The 11,819-nt window shown below is 40.5% G+C and overlaps 1 protein-coding gene across 1 annotated transcript; it reads right to left on the reverse strand.

Moving 5' to 3' along the window:
• Positions 1-1,124: 1,124 nt before the first annotated feature.
• LOC116357727 (trace amine-associated receptor 13c-like) lies at positions 1,125-2,253 on the reverse strand. The gene has a single exon (XM_031805963.1). It carries the CDS (start codon positions 2,176-2,178, stop codon positions 1,216-1,218), a length of 963 nt encoding a protein of 320 aa, XP_031661823.1. The 5' UTR covers positions 2,179-2,253; the 3' UTR covers positions 1,125-1,215.
• Positions 2,254-11,819: the final 9,566 nt, after the last annotated feature.

Genomic DNA, 11,819 nt, shown 5'->3' on the forward strand with positions numbered 1-11,819 from the left:
TGTGTTGTGTCCATTGATATGTTCTAGGTCATTTTGAAACCTTAAGGAGCATCAGGTACTGCTGAAATGTCAACCAATGGCATATCCATCTTTATGTGATAAATTACACTGGTCACTGTTCAAAACATTTATAAAGTAGTAAGAAAGTATGAATAGTCTTCACTTTATATTAGGGACTGGTAAACTACTTTACTAATGATTAGTACATGGTTTATAAGGACATATATTAAACATATTAAGAGTAATCTTATAAATCACTATTACATACTATAAAAGTTGTTTATAAATGTGTGAATAACTGGCTTGCTAAAACAAATGTGGAAGTAATGATAAATATATAAACTATTTACTAATCCATTATAAATTATTTAGCGTGAAACCCAATCTCTATATTAATTCAGCGTAAACAGCATCTGAGAGAGCTTCTCTTATGTGACCTGGCAGCAGTGATGTATTGAGAGTAGTGGTAGTGATTGTAGTGGTAGTGTTCATAACCAGTATGTTGAGGTTGAAGTGTCTACTGAGGTTTCCTGCGCTGTTGTGTTGAATCATTAATGTATATAGTAGTTATTTATAAATGTCAGAATACCTAGGTGAGTAACATTTCACAAATGTGGGCTTAATAATAAATAGTGACCAAAATGTAAATGCCTTACAAATTTGTTATTACTGAAAATTATAAAGTGTTACACATAATTGCATATTCTTGCATTTTACCCTCAACTACTTACACAATACACCATTGAGAGTCTTGGACGTTATCTGATATCATGCAGTATTGTTCATTTCAACTTCACTACACTTGTTGAAGGCGTTGTGTCCCTATTGAGCCACTAGAGGGAGATGTTAAACAACATATAGAATGACTCATGACGTCTTCAAAATGTACTATTAGAATACAACCACAGGCTTTGGTATTTGAAATATACTGCCCAAAATGACTACAATGTATTTTATAAAACAAGCTTAAGCCTTTTTATGCCTTCTCCAAGTCATTCCACTCCAATCCAGACACATTCTTCTGTATCAACACCACATGTATCTGTGACAACACTGAGATAAGTAATGTCAGTTTATTGTTACATGAAATAAATAATTATAACAATTGTAGAACAAAATTAAGGGTATTGTTACATGAAAGAAGCAATTACAACAAATTGTATAGCATAACTTTATCAACGCTGTTTCTCAAACTATGGAATAAAAACATAGGAACTATGAACGTCTTAACTTCAGAGTTAAAATATGTTTAGCTGTCACTTTGAACCATGGATAAAAGAAAGCATAAATTATTGGATTAATTAAGGAGTTAACAAGTGGCAGAAAACTGATGAACAATGTTGTCAAGTTGTCAATTAAAAAAGAAAAAAAGAAGAAAAGAAATAAAGATGGAATCCAACAAATAAAATAGTTGAAAACAACAATAGAAAGAGTTTTTGTTGCTTTTCTCTCAGACTTATTTGCCTGTACAGTTTTAACACCAGACACACTGGCAGCCTGTTTTGAAAATACCTTTCTGGCCTGTGATCTGGCCACCACAAAGATTTTCATATAAAGTGTTATAATAATAGAGCACGGGACAACCATTGTAATTACAATGTCAATTATATTAACCCAGATTAACCCTTCTACAATAAAACATTCTTTCAAACACCTACTGGGTACCAGTACATTTACAATGTATTTTATAATAGCAGCACGGTATATGATACAACAACACCAGGTAATGAATATACAACACATCATTCTTGTTATTGTTATTTTACAGTGGTACAATAAGGGATCACACACAGCAACATAGCGGTCAATAGATATCAAGACCAAATTGCCCAGAGATAAAGAAGTGCATAAAAAAGCAATGTAGAACTGAAACACACAGAAATATTTCCCAAAACCCCAGCATGATTCCATTGTTGCTACTGTCGTTACTGGTATCACAATCAGTCCCACCAGGAGATCTGACACAGCCAGAGAGAGGATGAGCAGGTTGGTTGTAGTGTGGAGCTGCTTGAAGTGAGAGATGGAGATGATCACCAGTAGGTTCAAAAATACTGTAACTGCTGAAATCAATGAGAAGAAGATGTACAGTGTTATGTAGATAGATGTCGATAGAAAAGCCTTTCTGCAAGAAGCGTTTCTGTCTTGAAAACAGTATTGAACATCTTCATGTGTCTCCATTTGTAATAAAAGGTAGTAATGCTGAGGTCCTGCTCCTGCTTGGTCCTGTGTGTGACCCTCTCAGGTCCGTCTTCTGACAAACTCTGAGCACTGCCTCTCTATTTATCCCTGAATGACTAACAGACACTAACCTCCCGGAGTCTCTCTGCACACACACACATACACACACGCACGCACGCACACAACCACTATGCACAGAAATGAAAGAAAAAAAAAAGAAAAAAAATTATTAATGAAAGCATGATGTAATGTATGAAAGGATTGGATGTTGCTGTGCCCATCTAGCCTGTCCTTCAACCTTACTGATAGTTAGAGATGAGATAAAAATGTACATTTTCTCAACAGAGTATTTTAATGGAGAAAATATAGTATGGGTGATGTTTTGGTCACTCAAATGATAGTTTACAGGGAAAGAGGATAACTCAAATCAAATCAAATTGTATTTGTCACATGCACCATACCGTGAAATGCTTACTTTCAAGCCCTTAACCAACAATGCAGTTCAAGAAATAGAGTTAAGAAAAATATTTACTAAATAAACTAAAGTAAAAAATACAATAAAAAGTAACACTATAAAATAACAATAACGAGGCTGTGTGCAGGGGTACCGGTACTGAGTCGATATACATGTTATTCGAGGTAGTTTGTATGTAGGAAGGGGTCAAGTGTATCAGGTATGAAGGTAAGACCCAGATGCAGACGATGTCGAACTAACAATGGTTTAATAATTCAACAGGGGCAGATAATATACAGGTGAAGGCAGGCAGGGGTCAGTAAACCAGAGGTGGGGCAAAGGTACTGGACGGCAGGCAGGCTCAGGGTCAGGGGAATGCAGAGTGGTCAGGCATGCGGGCTCAGAGTCAGGACAGGCAAGGTTAAAAACCAGGAGGACGACAAAAAGAGACTTGTAAAAGCAGGAGCTGAAACACATAAATGCTGGTTGATTTGACAAACAAGACAAACTGGCAACAGACAAACAGAGAACACAGTGCAGCTGTAGACCAATGACCTAGACCAGCTGGAGACCAATGACCTAGACCAGCTGGAGACCAATGACCTAGACCAGCTGGAGACCAATGACCTAGTGCAGCTGGAGACCAATGACCTAGACAGACCAGCTGGAGACCAATGACCTAGACCAGCTGGTGACCAATGACCTAGACCAGCTGGAGACCAATGACCTTGACCAGCTGGAGACCAATGACCTAGAGCAGCTGGAGACCATTGACCTAGTGCAGCTGGAGACCAATGACCTAGAGCAGCTGGAGACCAATGACCTAGTGCAGCTGGAGACCAACCTCCTAGTGCAGCTGGAGACCAATGACCTAGTGCAGCTGGAGACCAATGACCTAGTGCAGCTGGAGACCAATGACCTAGTGCAGCTGGAGGCCAATGACCTAGTGCAGCTGGAGACCAATGACCTAGTGCAGCTGGAGACCAATGACCTAGTGCAGCAGGAGACCAATGACCTAGTGCAGCTGGAGCCCAACGACCTAGTGCAGCTGGAGAACCAACGACCTAGTGCAGCTGGAGGCCAATGACCTAGTGCAGCTGGAGACCAATGACCTAGTACAGCTGGAGGCCAATGACCTAGTGCAGCTGGATGCCAATGACCTAGTGCGGCTGGAGACCAATGACCTAGCGCAGCTGGAGACCAACGACCTAGTGCAGTAAGAGACCAATGACCTAGTGCAGCTGGAGACCAATGACCTAGTGCAGTAAGAGACCAATGACCTAGTGCAGTAAGACACAAATGACCTAGTGCAGCTGAAGACCAATGACCTAGTGCAGCTGGAGACCAATGACCTAGTGCAGCTGGAGACCAATGAACTAGTGCAGCAGGAGACCAATGACCTAGTGCAGCTGGAGACCAACGACCTAGTGCAGCTGGAGAACCAACGACCTAGTGCAGCTGGAGGCCATTGACCTAGTGCAGCTGGAGACCAATGACCTAGTACAGCTGGAGGCCAATGACCTAGTGCAGCTGGAGGCCAATGACCTAGTGCGGCTGGAGACCAATGACCTAGTGCAGCTGGAGACCAATGACCTAGTGCAGTAAGAGACCAATGACCTAGTGCAGCTGGATCCCAATGACCTAGTGCAGTAAGAGACCAATGACCTAGTGCAGTAAGAGACATATGACCTAGTGCAGCTGAAGGCCAATGACCTAGTGCAGCTGGAGACCAATGACCTAGTGCAGCTGGAGACCAATGACCTAGTGCAGTAAGAGACCAATGACCTAGTGCTAGGGACTGAGGGCTGACGAAGGCTGAGGACTGAGAACCTAGCACAGGTAATTTGTGGCTTAGCAGCTCTAAGCATGGTGGGATAAGTAGCTGTGGGATGACTATGTCTGCAGATTGCGAGTACAACAAACTTGGCTCCTAGTAAGGCAGGAGGCTCTAAACCTGGTGGGATAGGCAACTGCTTATAACTAAGGGCAGGAGACTGCAGACCTGCAGACTGTGCAGCAAGGCATGATACACTAGACCTACTTAAGGGTCAAAACATACTTGGCCTACTGGGAAGGCAGGGAACTGGGAAGGAAGGGAACTCTCACACTACAAGGAAGGAATGGAACTCTGACCTTACCTGGAAGGAGGGGAACTCTAACCCTACAGGGAAGGAAGGGAACTGTAACACTACTGGGAAGGAAGTGAGCTCTGAACCTACCATGAAGGCATGATACACTGGACCTACTTGAGGGGCAGGACACTCAAAGGCTGGTCACTTTACACCTGCCAGGTAGGCCCAGAACTGTATATCTAACCCTGCCGGGTGGGACAGGAACTCTAGCCCTCCCGGGAAGGAAAATAATTGGACAACTACATCAGGGGAGACATCAGGGGTGACTTCTGGTGGGTCTCCCGGGGTGATGTCTGGCAGGTCCCCTGAGGCTAGGTCTGGAGGTAGCAGGACCCTTGTGCCGGAACTATCTCGGAGCTAGCAGGTGGGGTCTGTACTTGACCTCCGCAGTAGCTGCTGGCTGTGGCTCCATCCAAGGACCGGGCAACCAATTCAGTGAGGGCTCTGGGCCAAGAGCTGTCCTGGGTTCCCTGAGGTGGAGTGTTTGTGGCTGAAGGTTCCAGGGTAGCAGACAGTCGAACCTCGGGCCCCCGAGCTGAGGAGAGTGCAGACCTTGGTGTCGTTCATATGCTTGGGAGCTAGGCTGCTCTGAGGATCAGAAGTGGACCTGATGCTAGGGGGGGCCTAGAGGGACGCCTAGATCACCTCGGGGGAGGTGGTGCTCCCAACGTTCTGGCAGACACAATGTAGACTCCAGCAGGGGGGGCCTGGAGCGAAAAAGATCTGTTAGTAGGGATTGGTGTCCCGTCTACGGGACAGTTGTTTTGGTACATATCAGTGTCTTATATGGGGAGAACACTTAAATTATTGTTAAGAGAGTGTGAATGGGTGTAGACAAAGGGCTCTCCAATAGTAGTACCAAAACATTCAAAGACAGTTTTCTCAAAAGTGAGTTTACAAGTTCATCACATTTCAAAGCAGAATTACTTTCTCATTGTTTCCTCAAATGCAATGTATGATATACCATTTTGTAGCTCTAAGTCTCTACTTTTATCCAATGTAAAAAACAGAAATTCAAATGTTGCTACATAAGACCGAATCCAGGTGGTGAGTCACATTTAGGGTGTGCTTACGTAACTTGATAGTGCAGCTGTTTTTTGAAGTAAAGAACATGCCTGAGATGTTTTTTTAAAGTAATGGCCTGGTGATTGATGTGTCGTGTAGTGACCTTCCAGGTTTTTGTAGTGAACTTATGGAGCTGCTGTGTAGTGAGCTTGTGACCACTTGTAGAATGAAAAATTGATTTTGTTTTGGTCTGCCTGAGTATAAGTAAGTGTTAGACTTGTCTTGGAAGCACTCTGAGTGACAAGAAACCTCAAGAGAGATAAACCACAGAATACTCCAGAAAACATGTCTCCTAGACCAATTCTAGGTGTATTGTGTCCTTCCTGTCTGGGCCACAATGACAAAACCATTGATGACATTTTTTGTGATGCACCTGATTGTTTTAATGGTTGGATTGATATGACTGAAGGCCGTATGGGTTACATTTTCCAACCGGGCGATTCAACCATGAGATTTTCACACACAGCTGTCTCAACAACCTTTTTTCTGCCAAAAACTGGGTGTTTTTTTCCTGCATTTCGCACCAGAGAATGGCTTAAGATATGACTTGCTCTATGTCAGATCAAACAGGCCCTGAGTGGAACATCCCAGCCTGGGTACGCACTGGAGGAGGAAGTCTGCGGGCGAGATGATTTGAAAGCTATTTGAAAGACAATTTTAGGTTGTTCTGAATTCAATAGTGCAAATGCCTCCAAGTCTGTTGGTTCGTATGTAATTTCTAACGCTTGCACAGAGGTGAACTATTTTGTGCCTGTTAGCTTCAAGTGTCGAGATTGGATTAAGGTGCTTGACATGATGAAACACGTGCAACAGTTTTTCCACCATTGTGAACATTTACGAAGCTGGTTCCTTTGGTCCTCAAGACAACTTGGGAAATATGGAGCTAGGAGATAAACGCTGGTTGACTTGGCAAGCAAGACGAACTGGCACAGAGAGACAGAAAACACAGGGATAAATACTCCAGGGATGATGAGCGACACCTGGAGGGGGTGGAGACAAACACAAAGACAGGTGAAACAGGTCAGGGTGTGATAGCTTGAAGAGAGGGATTTGGAGACTGATGGGGGTGTCTGGTTACAATAGGCCCCTGAAAAGGAGCAAAATGCTGGTTCTTCTTCTTTTCTTCTTCTTTTCTTAAGAAAATAATACAAATCAGTCTTTCCTACAAAAACATTATTATAAGTATAAACATTTATTGGGTATTAAAGTGTAATATTTGTTTCATAATAATATGTATGATTTATATAAAGGTTAATGAAAACGAAAACTTGGTATAGTTCAATATTGCATAGCAAACTTTAAATAATTGTAATACGTAGGTATTTCTCTACTAAAGATTTAGAAGAAAATAAAAGGTTTGAAAGAAAATGGTATTTACCTCTTTTCTCTCTCTCTCTCTCTCTCTCTCTCTCTCTCTCTCTCGCTCTCTCTCTCTCTCTCAGGCTATTAAAAAGACAAATTACATTACATTGAATCCTGAGTGTTGAACTTTTGCCCACTCTAAAGCCACCCTGGTCATTATCTGACCCTGCTGGTCATCTGTGAACATTGGAACATTTTGAATAACAATACACAACATTCAGAGCATGGTTCCTCTCTAGTTTTAATGCTAGGTTTATGACTTCTAGGGAGTGTTTCCTAGATGCTGTGCTTCGGCATGTGCATCGATTGGTCTTGGGTTTTTAGACAGGGTATGTGTAAAACTCTTTGTGAGTACTGCTGATGGAAAAAAATATTTGTAAGAAATTAATTTGGTTGATTGACAGATTTGTATTATTATAAAAATAGTATAATCATTGTATTATTATCATAATCAAGACTAACACTCTGTTGAATTTCCTATTTACTCGAGAACAATCATGAAGGCAAAACACAAAAAGTTGTAATGTCATTCTATACTGAAAACAGGTACATTCTGAAAGATTGTGTTGTTGTTGATGTGATAACACAATTTCTGTTCAAGTCTCATTATAGGATAGTACTGTTTATTGTATGTTACTTCAAATGTATTATTTAGGTTGTCTTATACCATGCTATTACACTACCAAGCAATGCAAGCAGATGTGGAATTAAATCCCAAACAGCTGTGTCTTTTTGGATCAAGAATTTATCCAGAATACCAATAGGCATGATCAGATCCTCTTTCCTTTTCAGGTATCATATAATTCACAGCCACATGCAAATCCATAAACTCCAACAATAAAACATTGAAACTACTGGCGTTGTCCTTATTTTTGTCGCAATCAATCAATGGTTGAATTGCATTATTTTTCTATGTACCGAGCTTCCATTGGCCAATCAACGTCGTAAATGATACAATACACAAATAAAACGTATGTGAAAAGATGTGGTCAAAGTAAAGCTTAGCTGTTTTTTGTTTTTTTTCTATGTGACAACAACCAGGTCTTCCTGACATTTGCCATAGCTAGTTAGCCTGACATCCTAACTCTATATGGGTACCTGGGACGACATGGGAGGGGTGGGACCACATGCACTTCTAAGTAAATGAGGCGAGTGTCACACCCTGATTATGTTTCAACTGTCTTTGTGCTTGTCTCCACACCCCACCAGGTTTCACCCATCTTCCCCCATTATCCCCTGTGTATTATCCCATTATCCCCATGTGTAAATAGCTTTCTGTTTGTCTGTTAGTCTTGTCCCGTCAAGTCCTACCAGCGTGGTCCGTGTTTCTTGTGTTCTAGTTTTTGTTTTTCCGTTACCCTTGTTTAACTCTAAATCGCTTAGAGCACAGTAAGTATCAGTAGGTATCAAGTCACCTGCAGATAATGTTGCATACAACGTTGCAATCAACGTTTGAAAGATCTATAATTTTCTTAGAACACAATCAAAGTGAACATAAACCCAATTGCCTTCAATTGCCCAATTTATAGGCATGCCCAACGTGATTTAAAAAAAAAAGATATATTTATCCGTTATTTTACCAGGTAAATTGACTGAGAACATTTGCAGCAACGACCTGGGGAATAGTTACAGGGGAAAGGAGGGAGATGAATGAGCCAATTGTAAACTGGGGATTATTAGGTGACCGTGATGGTTTGAGGGCCAGATTGGGAATTTCACTTCATGCGTTAAATTGTTAACAAATATGCCTAACAGGATTCCTAGGACCTTTTCTGAGATGCTTTGTGGATACTATTCTGGATCAGACATGCTGCCTTTGTGCGCTGATGCTGATGTCATTGGTCGACAATCAAGACACGTAACCTTTTGGTTTTAAAGCCCAGGTGAGACAATCATGTTGCAATACTGTAGACCTATGTTAGAAAATTGGGCCCATATCCACAAAACTTTGCTGATGTTTTGACGGTTTCGGAGGTGGAACTGCATTAGAACTGTCAAATCCACAAGTGGTTCCGAGCATTATACCTAAAGCGGAATTACCATTGGCTGCGTGGAGTCACATTAAGAGAAATCGCATGTAGCCTTGTTTACAAATTACAACACTGGAATGTGAGATGCAATCTACACATCCACCAATTCAGATATATTGTGTTTTTTATACACTGATGTTAACTGTTTTTTTCACATAATATTTTCCTTTCCTATGACACGAAAATAGCTTCTGGGCCTCAGAACAGGATCACTAACCTCGATTTGGACGATGTCTACTTCAGCGAATCGGCAGAGTGGACATACTGCTCACTATGGACCAGGCCTTAACCCCTGTGACTTGAAAGAGGAAGAAACTGCGCAAAAGAGGAAAACGAGCTGGACCCCTGACGTGACTACTTCGACAAGTAAGTAAACCTTCCATTTTATTGGCGAACGTACAACCACTACGATACAAACTGGACCAGTGGCGGTCAGTGCAGTTTAAGATGAGTGATGACAAAAAAATGTCATGAGCATGGCCTTATTTCTATTACAGCATATTGAATGACTGTCATTCATACTCCATTCACCCAGTTCAATGTAACATGGACAGGTTTAGGCTACTACATGATACTCAAATGTTCCCTATAACCATCATGAGGTCGCTACAACATTGCCTATGAATGAAAGTTTACAACGCAGGTGCACACATGACATTGAGACCAATTTGACACATGGACAGACAGTGAAATTCAATACCGCCTTGCACAATCCTGCCTGCATGAAGCTGATATAGGATGTATTCATTAGTCTAACAGTTGCAAACCAGAGTTTCTATCGGACAAATTCAACTATGTTTATCCCCGTTTTGTTCCGTTTGCTTCCATTTAAGAAACGTTTTTCAACAGAATCGGCGGAATGAATACACCCCTGATCACACGTAAACACACAGCCACAGCCACACAACAAGTGATATCAATAAGGAATCATTGCTTTTACCTGGATTCGCCTTGTCCGTCTGTCATAGAAATGTTTTGTACACTTAGTGGAAATCAAGTTATTCCTGTCACAGATTTGGATCTATACTGCCATCTTCTGGCCATTGCACAAACTGAAAGCAATCAATGTCCTCTTTGTTTCACTCTGCAGTAAAACAAAAAAAGGGATTTGAGATCAAATGTTTCATATAAGGCGACATTATACAATGTCACCTTTCATTTTTCTTTTCGTGCGTATCTGTTTGACCGTTTAGATATGAAAACAACTGATGTATCTAGTCTCCCAGTTGAAGACGTCATAAGTATTTGGACAACTTCACTTGTAGTGTATTGAAGGTAGTAACCCTTTAAACATAATTTTCAGTTAAATTATGTATTTAGATATTGGTTCCACAACCCTGTAATCAGTCTATAAACTGCTCTAATGGGTGACAGCAATCCACACTTTGGTTTTGGAAGTCACTGCCAACAAACACGAATGTTATAATTTTCAGACAAACACGTTACTTCCTTCAGCACACTACTACAACAGAGTGACTGTTTTGGAATAAAATGTTCAATATATTTCCTTTAACATCCTCTGTGTTGTGTCCATTGATATGTTCTAGGTCATTTTGAAACCTTAAGGAGCATCAGGTACTGCTGGAATGTCAACCAATGGCATGTCCATCTTTATGTGATAAATTACACTGGTCACTGTTCAAACATTTATGAAGTATTAAGAAAGTCTGAATAGTCCTCACTTTATATTAGGGACTGGAAAACTACTTTACTAATGATTAGTACATGGTTTATAAGGACATATATTAAACATATTAAGAGTAATCTTATAAATCACTATTACATACTATAAAAGTTGTTTATAAATGTGTGAATAACTGGCTTGCTAAAACAAATGTGGAAGGAATGATAAATATATAAACTATTTACTAATCCATTATAAATTATTTAGCGTGAAACCCAATCTCTATATTAATTCAGAGTAAACAGCATCTGAGAGAGCTTCTCTTATGTGACCTGGCAGCAGTGATGTATTGAGAGTAGTGGTAGTGATTGTAGTGGTAGTGTTTATAACCAGTATGTTGAGGTTGAAGTGTCTACTGAGGTTTCCTGCGCTGTTGTGTTGAATCATTAATGTATATAGTAGTTATTTATAAATGTCAGAATACCTAGGTGAGTAACATTTCACAAATGTGGGCTTAATAATAAATAGTGACCAAAATGTAAATGCCTTACAAATTTGTTATTACTGAAAATTATAAAGTGTTACACATAATTGCATATTCTTGCATTTTACCCTCAACTACTTACACAATACACCATTGAGAGTCTTGGACGTTATCTGATATCATGCAGTATTATTCATTTCAACTTCACTACACTTGTTGAAGGCGTTGTGTCCCTATTGAGCCACTAGAGGGAGATGTTAAACAACATATAGAATGACTCATGACGTCTTCAAAATGTACTATTAGAATACAACCACAGGCTTTGGTATTTGAAATATACTGCCCAAAATGACTACAATGTATTTTATAAAACAAGCTTAAGCCTTTTTATGCCTTCTCCAAGTCATTCCACTCCAATCCAGACACATTCTTCTGTATCAACACCACATGTATCTGTGACAACACTGAGATAAGTAATGTCAGTTTATTG

This window comes from Oncorhynchus kisutch, linkage group LG26 (genome assembly GCF_002021735.2).
Source record: "Oncorhynchus kisutch isolate 150728-3 linkage group LG26, Okis_V2, whole genome shotgun sequence".
Taxonomy (NCBI): Eukaryota; Metazoa; Chordata; class Actinopteri; order Salmoniformes; family Salmonidae; genus Oncorhynchus; species Oncorhynchus kisutch.

Coding starts and splice junctions, on each gene's coding strand:
- LOC116357727 (XM_031805963.1), bottom strand. CDS start 2,178: ATGGAGACACATGAAGATGTTCAATACTGTTTTCAAGACAGAAACGCT.